The sequence below is a fragment of the Trichoplusia ni genome, chromosome 13, assembly GCF_003590095.1.
Source record: "Trichoplusia ni isolate ovarian cell line Hi5 chromosome 13, tn1, whole genome shotgun sequence".
In the NCBI taxonomy this organism is placed as follows: Eukaryota; Metazoa; Arthropoda; class Insecta; order Lepidoptera; family Noctuidae; genus Trichoplusia; species Trichoplusia ni.
Genome location: NC_039490.1, coordinates 10,235,621 through 10,257,591, shown reverse-complemented (window position 1 = coordinate 10,257,591; position 21,971 = coordinate 10,235,621). Strand labels below are relative to the sequence as shown.

The 21,971-nt window shown below is 37.1% G+C and overlaps 1 protein-coding gene and 1 long non-coding RNA gene across 3 annotated transcripts; one reads left to right on the top strand and one right to left on the bottom strand.

Annotated features, from left to right (window-relative positions):
- Positions 1-33: 33 nt before the first annotated feature.
- On the top strand, positions 34-11,501 carry LOC113500117 (AP-3 complex subunit sigma-2). 2 transcript variants are annotated; one of them, XM_026880793.1, is made up of 7 exons: positions 34-223; positions 1,360-1,451; positions 7,968-8,079; positions 8,660-8,740; positions 9,857-9,955; positions 10,531-10,638; positions 11,199-11,501. In XM_026880793.1, the coding sequence occupies exons 1-7, from the start codon at positions 155-157 to the stop codon at positions 11,211-11,213; spliced, it is 576 nt and encodes a 191-aa protein (XP_026736594.1). In that variant the 5' UTR covers positions 34-154; the 3' UTR covers positions 11,214-11,501. The 2 variants fall into 2 exon arrangements, with proteins under 2 accessions (XP_026736594.1, XP_026736595.1); XM_026880794.1 differs by lacking the exon at positions 34-223 and adding an exon at positions 288-753.
- On the bottom strand, positions 1,740-7,228 carry LOC113500118. Its single transcript, XR_003401168.1, has 2 exons — positions 7,142-7,228; positions 1,740-1,855 (listed from the first exon to the last, which is right to left on the bottom strand). It is a non-coding gene; the product is annotated as an uncharacterized LOC113500118 (long non-coding RNA).
- Positions 11,502-21,971: the final 10,470 nt, after the last annotated feature.

Here is a 21,971-nt window from a genome sequence, read left to right as displayed (position 1 = left end):
ATTTGTTTAATTTCCGAACGAAGATCAAAATTGTCAACGTCACTGTCTAAATACAAATCAATAATTTTCATTCATGATTGTATTGCATTAGTTTTATCAATTAAATAAATGAAAATTTAGCTCTAATTAGTTAAGTTTATAGTTAATTAACACAATGATAAAAGCAATTTTGGTGTTCAATAACCATGGGAAGCCGCGTTTATCAAAATTCTACCAATACTTCGTGAGTGAAAGTTTTTTTTTAATTTATACTGAGGCATGCGACAGATTTTTACGCCTATATTATAACTGTCAAATTTATTTGGTTTAAACAGTTGTATTAGTTATTTTTTTCCGTATTAAATAAATGTGTATTATCAGTTGTCTCTTATCTGTGTTCGATGTATAGTTGGAATGAATGGACTCTGTTGTATGCGGTTTTTATTAAAACTACACATAGCCTTGGATTAGCGCACTACCATGAATAAATAAACAAGAAATTGGTTGAAACAATGTGTTAAAGTACTGAAAAGTAGTCCAAAATATTCTCATATTGGTGCCCTCAACAAACAAAATTCTGATTCTAGATTGAACCTGGGGCTTTTTCACAATCATTGAGAGGAGCTGATTGTAATATTGTTTTTACAATAATTGACTTGAAGATGGGCTATCCATCTTCAATTGCAAAATAAATGCTACTAACACAACTGGATAAAGAACAACACTTTTCTTGCAAATTATGTGAAAACTCTTTATAGCGTAACTTTTTATCAGGTATATTTTAGTATTCACTAGTATTCATAAACTAGTAGGTCTAGTGTTAAGTGGCCCTGACTTCCATTCAAGAGATTGTGGGTTTGATTCCAACCCAGGACAAATGATTGTATGATGCCCACATTTATTAATTTGTGTCTGGTGGGTAATTTATCTGTATATATTTAGGAATATAAGTATGTTTATCAGTTGTCAGGTACTCAGAATACAAGCTTTTATGAGTTTGAAACTAGATGGCGTTGAGTGAAAGTTGTTGAATATTAATCTATTAATTTTATCAGTTGTGTATAACATGTGTTCTTACTGATTAATTAAACTACTAGCTGTTGCTCACAACTTCGTTTCCGTGGGTGGAAGATATATGTTATGATTTATACCCGCCCTGTTTTCTCACATTTTCCATTGTACCTATGTTCGCTCATATTAGTCGCAGCGTGATGGTTTATAGCCTAAAGCCTTCCTCGATGAATGGTCTATTCAATACAAAATTTGGACCAGTAATTCCTGAGATTAGCGCGTTCAAACAAACAAACAAACTCTTCAGCTTTCTATATTAGTATAGATAAGTTATTGTTATTCACTGCTTTCAATTGTATTTAATTACAGAATGAGGATATGCAGCAACAGATAATTAAGGAGACATTTCAACTGGTGTCGAAGCGGGACGATAATGTGTGCAATTTTCTGGAGGGAGGAAGGTACTATACTATAATCTAAGTTATATCACAAACCTTAAATGTTTTGATCTGTTTTGTGGGAAAGTCCATTATAAAAAACTTGAAATGAAATCCTTTATTCTGCAAATACGATATTTCACCACATTTACATGCCTATCTGACTACCCTTAAAAGAAATGTTGAAACAAACTCAGGAAACACTTAAGTTCTTAATCTTAAGACTTCTTAAAAATAGTGGAGACATGTTTTTACTTTATTTAGGGCCGATTTTTCAATCGCCAGATAACTTTTTTTTTTTTTTTTTTTTTGTTTTATGGCAATCTGCTGTTCTTTACAACAATTTCTGCCAGCGTCGTGTAGTGATTGCACATGGGTATCTAAAAGGCATTAACTAAAACCGTTTCCTTCAATATTTTGTTGGCTACCTGGAACAACACAAATATAGGTGTTAGTGAATAATAATACTTATTATATAGATTATGTACACACATATACACTACATATAACATACTTACAACCTTATTTTGTTAATTATTATAAATTTAATAAATGCACATATAATTTGGGGATTAGGAAAAAAGGAAAGGAGATGACGGACATTAACTGGGTGCTGAATTTGTAAATTACTTATGACTTGATCCATATTAAAGCCGTTGTTACGGGGGCAGTTGAGGAAAATGTGATCTAGGGAGCCCTCCTCTAGACCACACTCGCAAAGGGGGTTGTCACGGACTCGAATTTTGTGAAGGAAGATTGGAGTACAGCAATGACCAATGCGGATACGGCATATTACTGACGTAACCCACTTTGGGACCTTTTTGAATTTATAGAACCAAGGTTTGGAGGGGATAGAGGGTTGTATTGCTGCGAAAGCTCCACCCTTGGTCTTACTGGACTCGGCCCAGTAAGACTGCCAGGTTTTGAAGAGGTCTACTTTGGCCTTATGGATCAAGTCATAGGTTTCGACTCGATAATGCGACTTGTCGGCTAAGCTGCTGGAGACAGCTGCTTTAGCAGCTGTATCCGCACACTCATTTCCTGCGATGCCCATGTGGCCTGGTATCCATACAAGTATCACCTCTATATCCTTACTGGAGAGAAGATGCAAAATAATTTTAATTTGTATGATGACTGGACTACGAAGTTTATCCTTTAAAGAATTTTTGGTAATAGCTTCCAGGGCACTTCTGGAGTCAGAGAAAATAACTGCCTTTGTGATATTACTGTGGGAAGAGATATATGAGCATGCCTCTAGGATGCCAATACACTCTCCAGTGAACACAGACGTCTCTGGAGGGCATTGGAATTGGAGAAATGTTTGATACTTTGAAATATAGACGGCAACACCGGTTTTGCCATCTGGGCTAAATTTTGCAGCGTCTGTAAAGAACCAAAAATGTTCCGGCCACTTATTATTAGCGAACTGGGAGAAGCAAACGTTCGCTTGGATGGTTTCTTTACTGAGACCAATGTAGGGGATGAAATTCGGGACAAAATGTATGACGTTGTATGGGGAGGCAAAAACAGGTAATTTACTACACTGGCGAATTGGGGCACACTCTCCAACCATACGAATTTTCCGAAAGGAGTTTAAGACTAATGGGGGGACTTTATGCCTCCAATATGGGCACTGTCTAAACAAATTATCCAAAATAGACAGTCGCGGCAATATCTTGTGGTTGGAATTAAAGAATATCTTGTAAACAAATTTGTCAGCAAGGTATTGCCTGCGTAGGAGAAGAGGAGGGTCGCCACTCTCAACCTGCAACGCGTTAATCGGTGTAGACCTCATACAACCCAATACAATGCGGAGGGCCTTGGACTGGACGATGTCTAGCTTGGCCAGTGCAACTTTGCTGCACGGTTCCAGCCAAAAACTAGCATAGTCCAACAGGCTCCTTATTGTGGCATTGTAAATGAGTTTTAATGTGAACGGATGAGCGCCCCACCAAACGCCTGCAAGAGCACGCAACAAATTAAGCTTCTTCTCACATTTGTTAACGACATAGCCAACATGGGAGGCACCAGATAATTTAGAATCCAGGATGACACCCAGGAATTTCACGCGATCCTCTAAGTTAATAGGGGAGCCTTCAATTTCAAGGTGAACATCCGGGATAACTCTTTTCCGAGTAAAGATAACCACTGAGCTTTTAGAGGCAGACAAAGTGAGACCGTGAGAAATAAGCCAGTGGTTTAAGGAGTCGAGAGATACCTGCATGGACACCGAAGCCTGTTCTATCGACGCTTTCGGTAGATAAAGACAAAGGTCGTCCGCATACTGCAGGATTCGGCAGTCACTATTGAGGGATCTATGGAGGTCAGAAGTATAAATATTGTATAGAAGAGGACTAAGGACCGAACCTTGAGGGAGACCTCTCCAAAGGGTTCTAGATTCTGAATCTACACCGGGAATGTGGAGCTTGACATAACGTTCCAAGAACAAGTTACAAATGCATTGTCGCATCTTAGCCGGGATACTCAGCTGTCGTAATTTACTACTGAGCACGGAAAGAAGAACATTGTCATATGCAGCTGAAATGTCAAGGAAGACCGCCAAAACGGACTCGTTTTTGGAAAATGCGATCCGCGTATCCGTGACAAGAACGCCAATGTTATCCATGGTGCTGACTGCCTTTCGGAATCCAAATTGGGACTCGGCTAGAAGATTGCGGCTCTCCACAAACCACTCTAGCCGATTTTTGATGAGGTGCTCCAAGATTTTGCCAATGACGGGTGAGAGAGCAATCGGACGGTAATGACTAACGCTGTCGGGAGTTTTTCCTGGCTTCAGGATCGGGATGATAAGCTGGGTTTTCCAGCTTTCTGGGATATGGGACAGAGTGAAGCAGGAGTTTATTAGGGATAGGAGGTACTGGCGACAACGATCTCCAGACCTCTTGTAAAAGGAATAGGGGAAGCCATCAATCCCAGGGGCCGAGTCATGGACGTGGTTGAGCACTGACTCCAACTCACGTAGAGAAAATGGCAGGTCCAAGGGGTCGTTGGAGGAGGGGGATGAAACAAGGGGAGAAGGACATTCCTCATTAAGAGGAACATAAGGAGGGGCTAGTTTACAGAGGAAGGAGTTCGCAAGGTCAAGTGGAATTGAAGAAGGACTTTGGGATGAACAGCCTCGGCTGTATCCCTTAAACTTTTTCCAAATGACTGAGGCTGGGGATGAAGGAGACAAGGAAGCACAGAAATTTTTCCAACCCTCATATTTCTTTCTTTTGAAGAGACGCCTGGATCTAGCAAGGATCCGATTATACTCCATCAGGTTGGTCACTGACATAGACCCGACGTATCTGGACTCGGCTTCCCTCCGGGCTTTGACCATGGCAGAACACTCGCGGTCCCACCAAGGCGGGGATGAAAGCTTCCCGGAAGCCGAGTTCTTAAGCGGGATACTATGTTCAGCGGCCAACGAGACAGCACCAGAAAATCGCTCTATGCAGGTATCGAGATTGTCTGGAGAAACTTCCGGCATAGAGAGGACTAAGGAATCAAGGTATTGGGAATACAAGTCCCAGTTGGCGCCCGGAAGCTTGTATTTTAGGAGGGGAGGATTGTCTCTACTGGGTAGTGATCTATTAATAAGGGTGGTGCGGATGGGATAGTGATCACTACCATGGGTGTGGTTAAGGCGTTGCCAATCCAATTGGCCCGTCAGACTGGTCGAGCAGACAGTGAGGTCCACACAACTTCTACTTTGGCCGGGTCTGGGGAGACGGGTTTCCAAACCGCCGTTGACGACACAGAGCCCGACCTCGTCGATTAAATCAACAAGGTCCAACCCCGGGCCATCACAGTAGTCGGATCCCCATAGGAGGTGGTGACAGTTAAAATCACCCAGAATTATGGTTGGGGTTTGGACAGCACAGATATTTTTTATATATTGGAAGCATACGGGATTTGGGGAGGGGATATATATAGAAATAAAATTAATGCCGAGTAGGTTTACACCTACAACACTAACTTCATCGCCATGGGGGGGAAGTGGAAGAGGGGAGAAGGAGAGGGAATTATTTACAAGTATAGCGGCTCCGCCATAACCGTCAGGACGGTCATCCCGGAGCACGCTATACCTGGGGATATTAAAATGGAGGCGTGGGGTTAGCCACGTCTCTGCAATTGCAAAGATTGCTGGTTGGTGCAAGTTGATTAGGTGAGTGACCTCATGTTTTTTCGGGAGGACACTCCTGGCGTTCCACTGGAGGAGATGGAATGTGACGGGGGGATAGTAGGTTAACAATGTTTTTGGCAACGTGGTCTGGTAAGGGATAGGAAGAAAGAATAGTTGTGAGCAACATCACTATCTGCTCAATAGCCGAAACATTTTCGGTAGATGTAGGGTTGGTAGGAAGCCCACATCCGTTCGCGGGTTGGGGAATGGTAAAACTGTTCAGGATGTTTTGATGAGCCTGTCGATCGTAACCTGGGGAAAGAGGGGCATGGGATTTTGGCGGAAGGAATACAGTCTTCCTGTATGATGTGGAGGTAGGTTGGCGAGAGTGGAAAGGACGAGCTACTTGGGATGGGATGAGGGTGTGTGGAGCAGAGGGCGCTGATGCCACAACATCAGCAAAGGACTTACGGACTGGGGGGAATAACTTTGCTGCCTCAGAGTAGGACAGATTCTTTTCAGACATGCAGGTTTTAATGTTCCTCTGCCTATGGTACTCTGGACACTGCCGGCTGGTGGCCAGATGGGGCCCTTCGCAAAATAAGCAAATTGGCTCCTCCGACGTACACCCCTCCCCAAAGTGATCTCCACCACAGCGGAAGCACCGTGGCTTAGACCTACATTGGGTCTTGGTGTGCCCAAACCTACAACATCCAAAGCATTGAATGGTGGGATAATTGTATAGCTCTACCAGAAGGGAGTTATGACAGCAAAAAACACGTTCAGGAAGAACCCTACCGTCAAACGTTAAGACCACTGAAGAAGTGGGCAGCCATTCCGATTTACCATCATTTGTAACTTTTCTATTCAATCGTCTAATTTTTAAAATCTGACCACAGCCTGAAGGGGATCTTAAATTATCGGAGCATTCCAAGTCAGACCAGTCTGCTGGGACACCCTTTACAACACCCATACGCGTGATATTAAAGGTAGGGATTAATGTTGAGTAGCCTTTTTCTTTTAAGAAAGAGCTTTCCATGAAAACATTGGCGTCCCTGGGGGCTTTAAACTCTACCGAGATACGGTTTCTACCAATCTTTTTAATTCCATCCTCTGTGATGTTTTTGACCTTATTCCTCAACAGTAACTGACCAAATCTCACTGGATGCATGGTCGAACCCGCCTTAGGGTCCACGTCTGCGTACGAAACAAATACAATAAACGGGGCAACGTCAGTGTCAGTGTATTTGGACCTAGCTATTAAGGACGGAGCGGAAATTCTGTCCCGTTTTGATGAAGGTGTTATTGTGTCATCGTTACACACGTCCTTTTCCTTGTCCTCAATTGGTCGTTTGCGCTTCGGTAGGGAAGTTTGAGTCTCCATAGCTTCGAAAGACGCCAAAGGAGCTGTTACCACCGGAGTGTATTCAAATAAATCTTTTGATTGCGGATTGGGGTCGGTTTGGGGGTTGGATCCATGCACTGGGGGATCATTGGGGTCTGGCGGACGGCCCGGAGGCCGGTCGTCAGCGTCCATGATCGCGCGGCGGCTGCCGCATAAAACAAGGTAGCACTGTGTACTTACCGGAAAATTTGACGCTCACAAACACAAAACACAAAGGACACACACAGATAAATAAAATGCAACCAAAAAACAATCGGAAAAACGAACTTCTACTGCCCAAAAGGTTATGAGAGGAAACTCCACATGTGTTAATCAACAAACACAAACCGGAAGTCCCAGATAACTTTTATTCGTCGAATATGTTTGACGTTTTGACAGCTTTTGTATAGATAATGTGTCAAACGGCCATATTTATTCCTCAGATAAAAGTTATCTGACGATTGAAAAATCGGGCCTTAATCTATTAATAAATATGACGATAAAACATAACAAATATTTAGAAACTAGTTTCTAATAACGTCATTTGTAGCAAAGAAGTGTACAGATATTATAAGTGATGTCACACAAGATTTATTTCAACTGATGTTTTTTTAAATTTACCCAACTTTCTTATTAGTTTTTTTTTAGTCAAATACCTGTTTGGTGTAACATTTTATAAGTGCCTGAAAAATCTTTACTCGAAATAAAAACTTTTGGTTTTTAACTATTTTTTCGATTTGACTTTGACTGCACGGATAGCCGAGTGGTTGAGGTCATCACGCCAAACCCACTGTGCGCGACGTGTCGCGGGTTCGATCCCTGCGTAAGACAAGCATTTGTGTGATCCGCGAATGCTTGTTCTGAGTCTGGGTGTCTTTGTGCATGTGAATTGTATGTTTGTGAAACCCCCCGCGATACAAGGATTAAATGCCTTAGTGCGGGAGTAGTTTAAAAAAAAGTAAAAACTCTCAAATGTTCAAAACAATGAATTTATTATAAAAGTGTCTCTATGAATGTTTTTTTCCAGTTTAATAGGTGGCTCAGACTACAAGTTAATTTACCGGCACTACGCCACACTGTACTTCGTGTTCTGTGTGGACTCGTCCGAGAGCGAGCTCGGGATACTGGACCTTATACAAGTTAGTATATTCATTAGTTACTCCATATTAATTAGTTAGTATCCTACTACTATTATAAAGGCGAAAGTTTGTAAGTATGGATGTATGGATGTTTGTTACTCTATCACGTAAAAACTACTGAATGGATTTGAATGAAACTTTACCACAATATAGCTTATACATCAGAATAACACATAGGCTACAATTTTTGAGGTGTCTATTGCGAGGTCGTAAAAAAACTCATTTTTTGCGCTTACATTGCAAACGCTGACTGAATCCTACAAGATAGATAGAAGGCAGGTATAAATTATAACTCATATCTTCATACCACGCGGACGAAGTCGCGGGCAACAGCTAGTATATAATAGTTTATTATCTATTAAAATCTAAAATCAAACCGCGATAAAATCAGGAAAATTAGTTTCATTTCAATGTCTAACATTCGCGTAAACCTAAGAAACCACTGTGTAACCCAGTGGTTCTAGTTTTTATTTCGATTCCAATATGGTTCTCCATTCGATCCTGAAACGAACAGAACAAAGATATTATAACGTACCCCATTTAACGGCGTCTTTTACTGTTTGTTTTCATTTATTTCCAGGTTTTCGTTGAAACATTAGACAAATGCTTCGAGAACGTTTGCGAACTGGACTTGATCTTCCACGCCGATGCCGCACACCAGGTAATACAAATCTCTCAATATCCGACTATACACCGTGATTTTTTAGTCGTCTTACAAAAACAGCCCAGTTCATGTATCCAATGACTAGAACACGTTCATGATAAAAAAAATAGGTATTTATGAGATTTGAATAAATTTAAAATGCAAATTTTTATTCAATATTATGATGCAATTCGTAGTTTTAGAAACACGGCTCTGTTGCGAGCGCGGTCCGAGCCTTGTAACAATGGTGAGGGGCGCGGGCGGCGGCGTTTTTATCATTTTTAAGATTATGTTTCAAAATTTCTTTTGTTTCATTTTTCTTCGTACCTATTATCTTAGTTGATGATAAAAAAATAATAATCGCGCCTAGGGGTAGTTTACGTCGGATACATGAACTGGGCTGCTTTTGTAAGACGACTAAAAAATCACCGTGTATAGTAACTATCGTGAGAATGATTCATTATTAAATGCAACGGTTTACTTACGGCGGGGTCGCGAGTCGATCCGATGATGATTCCTCAAAGACTAGTTGTGTCCGAAACTAGTCGGGCAATCGTGAAGACCTCCGTGGTCGAATGGCGTACGCACCGGTTTCAAGGTGTCGCTAGCTCAGAGGTCCCGGGATCGATCCCCGGTCGGGACAATGTAAAAGTTTACATTTCTACATTGCCTCGGGTCTGGGTGTTTGTGGTACCTTCTTTGTATCTGAATTCCATAACACAAGTGCTTTAGCAACTTACTTTGGGTTCAGAACAATGTATGTGATGTTGTCCGCATTTATTTATTTAATCATGATAAATATGTACTTACATACTTCTTACTAGCTATTTCTCCCTTCTGCCATATTGGATTAGTTATGGATCACATTTAAAACCAACTTGAGAAAGGAGGAGATTCTCAATTTGTCTGTAATTTTTTATATTTCTTACCTCAGGCTTTAGGAATGGCTGAAACGATTTTGAGGCCTCTTTTTGCATTTATCGTAAACATCTATCATTTGATCCCAGAAAAAATCAACTGATTTTACTTAGCAGTTTTTTATTTAAAGTCTATGTTTTTGTTGATAAAAAAATACTACGTTGTTTAAAATTTTGCAGTTTTTCTTGACTTATTTTTTTATTTACATGTTTTCAGGTACTTGACGAGCTGGTGATGGGCGGCATGGTGCTACAGACAAACATGGCGGACATCCTCTGTCGGCTACAGGAACAGAACAAGATGCAGAAAGCTGAAGTGAGTGTATTATAATAATAGATTTCCGCCATACATTCTACTAAGAAAGTTTGCATGTACGGATCTTTGTTACCATTGTACGCAAAAATCACTGAACGGATACAGATGAAACTTGGTATACAGATAGCTTACAACCAGGATTAACACATAAGATAGAGACATAGGAGGTTTTTATCCTGATTTTTGGTTCCTGTGGGATCATTTTCAATTCGTAGTGGGCGGTCCCGCGGGCAACAGCTATTTCCTTAATCGCCGCATATTTACAGATCAGAATATCCTACCAAAACATAATTCACTAATCACCACATGGCTGCAACACACATATAACTTACAAACTCTAACCTCCTCCTCAAACACACATCAATGCAACATTCCTTACCAATTCTTCCACAATTTAATTCCATCCAAAGGTTGTCTGGAAGAGATTGCTTCTTAGCGATAAGACCGCCTTTTGTACTCATCATATTTGTTTGTATTGTCCTAATTTGTTTTTTCTTATGGTGCACAATAAAAAGTATTCTATTCTATTCCTTCCTATATAACTACATATTCCACTAATCACCACTTGTCTACAGGCGGGTATATCGGCTGCGCCTGCGCGTGCTGTCTCCGCGGTGAAGAGTATGAATCTCCCGCAACAGCTGAGGGATATGAAACTCCCCGATCTACCACAGGCCATCAAGGTATGATAGATATACAAACATATATTATGTATATTGAAAATAATTATGTGTAGAAATGTGTGTATTAGTCGTGGTGGCTTTGCGGTTCTATGCATGGATTTGTATGCGTTAGGTGCAGGCTCGATCCCAACGCAGTCTAACTATGAGTGTTACTTTTTCAAAGTTATATGAACTTTCTTAATTATTATAAGACACCACTGACAAACGGTGAAGGAAAACATCGTGAGGAAACCTGGAATACAAAATATTGGAATCTGAAATCCGCAGTGAGCTAGCGTGGTGATTAATGCTCAAACCTTCCCTATATGGCAAGGGTTCGGTGGCCAGCAGCGGGACGTATATAGGCTGGTGTATATGTAGAAAGGCATTTGCCATAGCTTGCCGGAAAATTTTAAGAACTGATTACTTTTGCAAGTGGCGCTATAATAACTTAACTATTTTACACGCATTGTATACAAGAGTTTTGCATCTACTTTGTATTCTTCATATATGTTCTACCGAAATGAAATCAGACAATATTTTTTCAAATTTTACAATAATCACCACTCCTCAAATTGCAGGACTTGAAGTTCTGACCGCTACAGCAGGGGAATTACCCCGCCACGCCCGTCGCCATAGCAACGAACATTTTAAACACCATTTACCCTCACAACGACAAATATCAAAATCTCCAACGACCGACTGAATATACTACAAAATTCTTTGGTTCGGAAACTCTGAGTACGAAATTCTCTGAAACTTTCACTGAAAACTATCAGCAGACCGAAGGTGTTAATTTTCCTAATTATGAAAGTTCAAAGACAGATGGTTATCAAGATTTGAGTGGGACAACAGCCGAGTACGACTACAACGAGGTAAGGAGACGTAAGAAGAAAAAAAAAGGTAAAAAATAATTTAATATGCGTTCTTTTTTATGTATAAATACTCTCAGTGGGTCAGTTCGCTCGCTTGAGAACTTTTCAAGTGTGTAAAGGCATGTCTTAGGTCTAAGGGAGGTTGTATATCAAACATTATGATAATAATATGCTCCAGATATAATTAAAAATATAAGAAATCGTCATCTTTCTAGCCTTTTCTCGACTATGTTGTGGTCGGCTTCCAGTCTAACCGGATTCATCTAAGTACCAGTGTCTTACAAGGAGCGACTGCCTATCTGACCTCCTCAACCCAGTTACCTGGGCAACACGATACCCCTTGGTTAGACTGGTTGTCAGACTTTCAAGCTTTTGACTACCTGTAACGACTGTCAAAGAGTTATACTCACAATTTAACATGCCTTCCGAAAACACGGAGGCACTCGTTATGTCATAGATGGTCACCCATCCTTAGACCGACCGTATCAAGCGTAGCTCAACCTATGATCTATCAACTTGTGCAGTTATAGCTTAAACCTCGTCTTCTTGAATTTATAAATAATCAAAACCGGGTCACCTATTTATGAGGTATGGGTATAGACACACGTCTTTCTCTGAGTTAGAAGATAAAAATTAATAAAAGCAACAAACGTATCATTAATAACGAAATATATTTGTATCTTAGTATTTTACATAAAAGAATATATTGTTGAACTTTTTTTTTAGTTAAGATTGCATATTTCAACTCATTTGTGCGTGCGATTGACAGCGTCTGTTTATAATGGAAGCTTTAATATGTATGACAGTGACATACAAACGAAAGCTGTGTTAGCCCTGTTTCGCACGGGAGCTTTTTTAACGCGCATTAAATAGAACAAATGCATTTCCAACTACATGTTCTTCATACGTCCGTGCTTTTAAAATGCGACGCTTTTTTTTATCGCGTAGTGTTGCATTTTGAGCGCTGGGCGTTGGGCGCTAAAAGGAATAGTTTTAACGCGCGTTAAAAAAGCTCCCGTGCGAATCAGGCCTCAGTACACAACATCACTGTGTGTCACAAGGGTTACACACACATGACGCCGCGATATAAGTACTAAGATAAAAATATTTATATATCATAAATTTAATACTGATTTGAATGTTAAAGAATTGATTTAAGAAACGACACCCGAATGATAGAATTTAATCTTTGTCGCGGTTGTTTCACGAACATTCAAGTCACATGCACAAAGACACCCAGACTCAGGACAAGCATTCGTTTATGTACAAAAATCTCTGAAAATTTCAACTTTTTCAGATGATTTTTTTTATTGCCCTATCTAACACGGTTTAAGAGATTTAGGTGATGAACGGACAGACAAGTATTAGTAATAGGCCATATTTTTCTCTTTGGGTATGGATTCTTTTATATTCAAATCAGTATATTATTTTATATGAAATGAAATTATAAATAAAAATATATGAAATTAAAAGTAAATATGCTTTCTTATAATCGTTATTTAGAAGCTTTAATTCTAAATTGATAAGCATTCCTATTTTGTGAATTGAGTGGTTATTGTCTAAGTGGTCATTAGATATGTGGTGATTAATTTGTGTGTTAGAAAGTGATAGAAATTTAGACGGGAGTCACACAAGAAAGTGCAATAAAAATATTGGTAATGTTTTTAATTTGAGTCTGTACTAATCATTAATACTAAACTTGAATGAATATTTTCACTTGTGAACTTATTTAGACAAAATGTGAAGGAAATTTGTTAATAATTTCTAATAGATTGTATCTGGTTGGTTAATAAGGCCTTAGAAATTAATATACCATGGACGAACAAATGGAAATCAAAAAGGAAATACAAATTGCTTTGTTTTTGAAGTTTGTTAGTAAATTTGTAATGGACTAGCTGTTGCCCGCGACTTCCTCCACGTGGTTTGAAGATCTTAAACCATTTTCACAGAGCATGCAACGGAAACCCTCAAAGATGATTAATATTCCCTGTCTTTCTAAATTTTCCATTGTATCTTCGCTCCTATTAGTCGCAGCATGATGGTATATAGCCTATAACCTTCCTCGATGAATGGTCTATTCAAAACAAATATTTTTTCAATTTGGACCAGTAGTTCCTGAGATTAGCGCGCCAAACAAACAAACAAACTCTTCAGCTTTGTATATTACTATGGATTAATAACGGCAATTAGCTCACTATCTGAACCTTATTAGTATTATTCTTGAATAGTGTAAAATCCGTCTAGATTTCTATCTATTTTACTGTTGGACTTATATCATGATTTGAGACACATTTTAGTATATAATGTTAAAAGCACCGATATATTTGTATGTGTAGTAGGAGAATGACTTTTTCAATAATTGAATTAAATTGATTTTATAGCGAGTAATAATTGATTTGTTATAAACCGATTAATAAATACATTTGTTAATCATCTGTCTAGTTTCATGTGTTAGATTTGTGTGTTGTCAACCTATCTGGTCTCGTTCAGTTTGACAAATGATTTAATAGGGTATGTAACTGAAAATACACTTTGTAGTTTGTCAAATAGATTTTCCAAAATATTTTGTACGATTTTTTCATTTCATCAAATTAATAAAATGTCGATTAACGAACCGGTCGCACTGGAGAAATTATGGAGAGAGGCCTATGTCCAACAGTGGACTGCTATAGGCTGAGATGATGATGATGATGATGAATAAAATGTTATTTTACGAAAACAATGCTTTACAGGGCTCCGATTCCGCTATTTACAATGTAAACAAACAAAAAATATGATCGATGATGAATGGAAATTGAATTAAATTGGCACTATTCGTATTATTCTAAGCATTTCTCATTATTGTGTTGGAAAAATGCTTAAGAGAATAGGAATAGTTTCAAAAATCCAATTGCCATTGTAAATAGCAGAATTGAATTGTATGGTAATTTACTTGTCGGTAATAATTGTACTGGTAAGTGACGTCACACGAGATTTAACACACACTATATCCATCTTTATTTTTTGTTAACGCGATTATAGAAAAAATTGTATCCAATATTCTTTTGGAAATCAATCTGACAGGCATAAGGTCTTTTTGTGAAATACCCTATTGATCAGAATGTTTTAAAGTATTGGTGAGTTGTATATTTCTTGCCTAAAGAGGGTTTTTAACTCAAATATATGCTGTGACGGCGGCGTCGCGAGATTTACTAGTTAATATAAACTATGCTGTTTATAAATTAGTTTTTCTTTACTAAAGATCAAGTATAATTGTAGTCATTTCAATATTAATATCTAGATTGCGTTTAAAGGCCGTTAATATTTTGGTCATCTACTATTTTGATAGTTTATCAACAATTTGCAAAGTGTTGATGAATATCAAAGTGAACTCATTTTCTAAAATGTTTTTTTGTTATGACTTAAAACAATTTCGATTTCTCTTCATTATTGGAAAACTAATTTAAAAATAGTAAATAGATTAATGTTTTGTTAAGATTCAGGCGAATTAGTGGATAATACATTAAAATAGTCTAATACGACCGGGTTGATTATTGTTGATTGATTACTTTACAAATCTTGAAATAAGGTTCAAATTCTCTTGTCATTTTAATGTATAGTCCCCAAGTTTGCCTCACTTTTATATTTCCACGATGAAACACATCCTTGATGTAGCTTATTGTCATATAATTATGTATTTAGAAAATAAGAAATATATATATATTTTATGTTAATTTTCGTTTTATTTCTTGTCAACATTATAAAAGTAACACGAAAACATTGTGCAAAGTGCAAATATCTTACATTCGTCCGGATTATATAAACACCCTGACAGTGCCATCTATCGTCCCTGTGCTACAACTTATGCAAAGCTAAAACAATAATCGTTGTCGTAGTTATCCTACTTAACGCTAGATGGCAGCGCAATAAGTTCAGCTATTCGACACGAGATGGCGCTGTCATTGGTAAAAAAAATACTTCTGAATATTTCTGAAAATATTAATTTAAATTGATGTCATTGTTGTATTAAAATTTTTATTCAAAAACCACAAATCAAAAGAATATCTATTTAGGTACTAAAATAATATTTTAGCACAATAGCATTCAAAGTAGGTAGATAATAAATTTAACAGAAAACAAACACAACATGAAGACAATTTAACAGCACGTAACTTATTTTAGTTATTTTACACAAAAGATACACAGGTCTTTGACAATAAACAGTGTTATATATTAATCATTATGTTAACATGATATTTGTAGAAACGCTTACAAATACTTACACAACAAATAAATCAGTTTAGCTGTTTAGGTTTAGCAATTTATTCATTTTGCTCACAGTTAGGCAAGCACAATTTATTAAAACATGTACCTACCTACATCTTTTCGTACGTCATATAATAATGATGTTCATAATAATTCCATCTTATTGTTGTAGGCACAGAATATAGAATAATACGTAACGTAGTTTTAAGCGACATTTTTAAAAGCATTAATTTTGAATTCACCCGAACAATTTTATTGGAGGTTATTTTCAATTCGTACCTAAATTAATTTTAGACGATATTAACGCTTACCGCGCAGGCTGGTTCCATGAGGCCTAGAATAGAAAATCGTGGAAGGATTTGGGGGAGGCCTTTGCCCAGCAGTGGAACACAGCGGGCTAGAAACAATTTTTTTTTATCTGTGCTATTATTCTGAGCACAGGTCTTGACTTTTGAAGTTTCTAATATCGGTGCCGTGAGTGAATATATTATAACAGTATTATTTATAATTTATAGAAACTTTATTTAGTGCCTCCAAGAGAAATTAAATCTATTAAGTAGGTACTTTAATTTGATGAATAACAGTGAATACATTTAACAGTGATTGAGATGACATGATAATTCATTAAAAAACGCTCTTTAAGTTGTCACGTACCTAGTGACTTTTAATTAGGTACTTATGTGAAGTTTGTCAATAAGGAGCAGACATTAAACTTCGCTACAAGAAAATATAGGTAAGTAAGGTAAGGTGAGAATATTAAAAATCATACGAATATTACAAATTAGTTATTTGGGTTCTGTATGCAGAGTAAAAACGGAATGCTGCTACTAAGGCCCCACTTGCTGTCACCACTAGTCACCAGCCTGTATTCCATGAACCGTAATAGTTAGACAGTTGAAATTTTCACAGATGATGTTTTTCGTTTTGTAACGGTTGGTGCAGTCATAAAAGATGACCAACATTTCTTGATTTTCTTCACTTTATTGCCACGGATCCCTCAGAGCTAAGAGTCCGACTCGCCCTAGACCGATTTTTTTCGGCTACCCATACAAACATTAAACACATACTCTTTATTCGTTTTATTTGTCAAATAAAGTCTATATTATTATCGAAGTATTAATTTGTATAATAGAACGGATGATTTTCGTTAGTTTCGTCTGTCTAATCTCTTAAAGATAGGAATATCTTTCAATGAACAGATGATGATGCCAGCAGATAAATAAAATTATGAAAATTTCAATTTTGTACATTTTATAGGAGCAGAAACGCCTGAGACATATTAAACAGCAGGCGAAACCGGTACACCACAATTTTGTAATGTACTATTCACCCAAATACATACTATTATATATTATCTTAGAAAAAATCGGGCGGATCGACTACTAACCTCTAAAAGACAATTCTCAGTCGAAGTCGTGCGTAATTGATACGAATATAATAATGAAACATAATTAATATGCCAATTAAAACTAAAAACATTTTAAGGTCAACAACCAAATAGGACAAGAATTTTATAACTTCTTTTAAAAGCGCGAATTAAAACTCACACGCAAATTAAAACTCCGACTGACAACTAAAATTATCTTAAACGACATGAAAAACACCGCGACGCGATACGCAATTAATAATAAGATCAAAACGAATGTATATTTAGTTAAGTATCGAAAAAAATTGGGTTAAACAATGTAATTAAACGGTCAGTACTTTCAAAACTCAAAAGAGGTTGTTTAACCGCAAATTACGTACTTTTTGGGGGCAGTTTCGATATTTTAGCAGACTGTTATAATTCCTTCGCTTCCTGTCCGTTCCTTTGTACACAGATTATGTATGTTTATTTTATAACAATGATATTTTAAAAGTATTGCTTTCGATGCGGTCAGCAGATGGGGTGGTTGGACATTTATTTTATAAAACGACTTTCCGTGGTCAGTTTATACAAAATAGATATTAATTTATTTGCGTCAGTGGTTCCGTGAAGTTTCATGCATTTTTTTGCTCTTAAGCGATGTTGACGACGGTTTGCATTCTCGCCGGATTCAGCTGAAGACCGTTTGTTTCAGTGCGACTGCCTATCTGACGTCTACAACTGATTTGACTACGTAACTTCGTAGAAATCATGTAGAAATTTGTAGCTAGAACTGTCTAAAACCATTAGAAATTCTGATAAATTCAGATCTTCTTTGTCAGTATATTTTAATTTCCAAAGCCATATTATTTCAATAAGTCAATTAATGAATGGCATTTGAATTACATTTGAAACTATTCCTATTCTCTTAAGCATTTTGCCAACCAATAAATGAGAATTCATTGTGTTGACCGTGAGTGTTCCGCTCCGTACTGAATTTACAATTATTGTGTTAGAAAAATACGAATAGTGCCAATGTAATCTTGCCATTCATTCATCGGCCATTGTAAATAGCAGAATCGCGGCCCTGGTCACCAAAAATACATCAAGAGATCTCTAAAAATAACCTGATTGTTACACTTGTTATGCAAAGTAACGGTCAAACAGCTTGCAATTATGTTGCCGCTGTTATACGACAGATGTCGCCCTGTGGTCATCTCTTATTAAGATAAATACAGTTATTACGAATACTTAGTTAGTAGTTACCTTAACTATTATTTATTTATTTATTTATTTATTTATATTATGAAAAACTCTTTGTGCGAAACAAAGACTCCGTTTCCCGCGCGATTTTGACATTACATTATGACATATAAGTATCTACATTCATAAAACCGTAGTAAATTAATACAAGTTACAAAGTAGCACTTTTTGAATGTCAAAGAATCATTTTACAAGTCCCACAGACAGCTCCCCGTATCGCCCACCCTCCACTGCATCCTAAGTGCTCTAGCTGTGAAGAAGAAACGTCGCAAGCAATTTTACGAAGCCAAGCACGCTGTCATTTTAAACCAGTCCGACTTTTATAAGGGAGATTCTTAATTCGCAGTTATTTTTTGAAGTTTGTAGCTTTTTTAAAATTCCATCATCTTTGGCTCAATATTTTCCATTTTAATTCGGTTGTATATTTTTGTTCTTAAAAATATTAAACAGTTAATGACTGTACAAATCTGTGCAAAACACTAGCAAATTTAACCCCAGAAAAAAACCCAGACAAATTACCTTAACTATACAACAAAACCCGACTTTCCCAACCTTCAAAATAGCCGTAACGCAACGACATACCTCCCACAATTGACCGATTCAAATATTTTGACAGTTTTACAACAAAAGAATCAAATTTATCGTGCGCGGTGACTTTGGCGCGGCGTCCTTTACTCAATTCAAACTACCTGTGACACAAATATATCACGTGACAGATACCGCGGTGTTTCTGATCCTGGGTGGTCGATATGTGACAAAATACTATAAAAGACTTAGTTTTTTTTCGTGAAATATGGCCTTTTTTTGTGTTGGCATCCATTTTTTTTTCGGTAATTAGTTTTGATAAATTAATTCTGGACTGATAATGGTAAGGGCGGTTTGTTTTATATATTTTTGTGTGGTAAAATAGGTATGTTATGTATTTTTAAAGTAAATAAGTACGTTAAGATATTTCTTTCATTGCCATTATTGTTAAAGAGGAAAAGTTAGATTTGATGTTTGTACAAATGTACACATATAAATAACTAGCTTTTCGCCCGCGTCGAGGTCGGTTATATCGCGTTTCCAAGAGAACTCTTCAAAAGTCCGGGATAAAAACTATCCTATGTTCTTTCACAAGGTCAACTCTATCTCTGTACCAAATTTCATTAAATCAGTCAGTGGTTTAGACGTGAAAGCGTAACAGACAGACAGGCAGACAGATATACAGACAGAGTTACTTTCGCATTTATAATATTAGTAGGGATTAATTGACATATAAACGTTTCACTAATAACATTCTCGTGTATTCACTGTTTAGTTGAAAAACAGTTCGGGGAAATGTGTATTATACCATTCTCCACAACGAAACGTCATCGCAGCAATAATTCCTCTCTTACTCATATAATATTTCACACACTGTCGACAGCAAATAATAAATACTTACAAGAAAATATAATAGATATTATATTGAAATAAAATACAAAGAAAACATTCTGTAAACAATGTAGACACAAAAGCAATCATAAACAAGCGGAAAATTAATAATAACATCTCTACTCTATGGTACGAATAGACTTACCAGAGACAAGATCTGCCATAAATGCTAAAACAAACTCTATCATAAATGTCCATGTTTAAGGTCTTATATAATTACACATTGTCTATGGTACAGACGTATCGTCGTATTTCAACAAGCAAAAACAATGGCGAAGTATTGTTTATTTATTAAATTGTTATGTCTATGGTGCGTTTGGCTTTTTAAATGGTTGTTATTTAGATTTATTGTTTACTAGCTGTTGCCCGCGACTTCGTCCGCGTGGTTAGAATATATAAGTTATGATTTAAACCTGCCTTGTTTTTTCCACATTTTCCATTCTATCTTCGCTCCTATTAGTCGCAGCGTGATATATAGTCTAAAGCCTTCCTCGATGAATGGTCTATTCAACACAAAACGATTTTTAATAATTGATAATTTGAACCAGTAGGTCCTGAGATTAGCGCGTTCAAACAAACAGACTCTTCAGCTTTATATATTAGCATAGATTAAAAAGTGGAGCAGCAGACAGCCAGTCTAACTAAAGGGTATCGTGTTGTCTAGGTAACTGGGTTTAGGAGGTCAGATAGGCAGTCGCTCCTTGTAAAACACCAAGCTAATACCAACATAGTTGGAAAAAGGCTAGGATGATGATGATGATGATGATTAAAAAGTGAAGAATATAAAAATGGGGACTAAAAACGTCACTGGCTAGTAAAAAAGCGTACTGGTAAGTGACGTCACAAGAGTTTTCAAGTCACTATATACTTGACATGTCTGATGGGCTAAACAGAATTTTGTTCTCAAATACCCTATTATTAACTTAGAACTTCGCTTAGCTAAGTTTTATTCTTGCTTGTGGCTATATGCTACTGGGTAACGATTGACAAAATATTTAAGGCAAGTACAGAAGCTGTGACAACTTAGATTGACAGAACTGCCAAGTCAAAAGTTGCGACTTCGATCCCAATGTTGTGTTAGTTTTATAAATAAATATTACAGTCATTTACAGTGTCCGTGTTTCGGAATGTAATTACATTTTGGATGAATTAAAATAATAATGCTGGCATTGTGTAAAAACGGTTTTGTAAAAATCGGAGAATAAAAATCCGTCAAACAAGTCACGTAAGCGATAAAACTAGTTTGAGTGAAACTTAAATTTAAGGCTATTTAATATTTGTCATCAAAAGTTTATCGGTAAGCAATAATGTGACAAACAAACAAACAACTTCTGGATAGCCGAAGTTTTATTTTCATCCATCGATTATAAGAATCGGCAATATTACGTCATCATTTATTATAAATGGCCGGCACATACAATAAATAATCTTCAAACATTAATATTTTCTCTTATTTTACCTTCGCGTTGACAACCAGACACATTCCAACTTATTCTTTTCATTCCCACAGGTAAAAAATATATTACCTAATAATTTCATGTTAGAAAAAAAAAAAAAAAAAGCATAGATAATATAGAGTCATCGGGTAGACCATAGATTATATGAAGTCATCCCGCGGCTACAGATTGTAGCCGCCATTATTATTTGGAGGGAAAAAATTCAAAATGGCTGACGAGTCCGGCGTTGTGGTGACCATGAAAACTTAAGGGCTTGAATTTGATAAGAATTTAGCCAAAAATGATACATTTAATAAGTAATTAATTGCATTGTCATCGGTTTTGAAGCTACCCTGCAAATTTTAGCCTGCTAGCGTATCGGGAAGAGCCTCAAAATTGAGTTACTGACCGAAACGACAAACAAACAAGATAGTGAATGTATAAAAACGTGGGGAAAATACCAGAACTATTGTAGCCTGTAAGTGGCCCACCGCTGGGCACAGGCCTCTTCCCATATAGAATAAGATTGAGCATTTAACACCATGCTAGCTTACTGCGGACGATTTCAGCTACCATTTTAGGATCCAGTTTTCCTCACGATCACTTTACTGTTTGTCAATAAAAATATATATATCCACCGTAATACTATGCATTTCCACCGATTTTAGAGATACATGAAAACGAATTAGAAATTATATTAAAAAATATTATTTTCAGAAATGGTAAAGTCCACAGTCATTATGTAAGTCAGCGCATAAAATAAGCGCAGGAAAA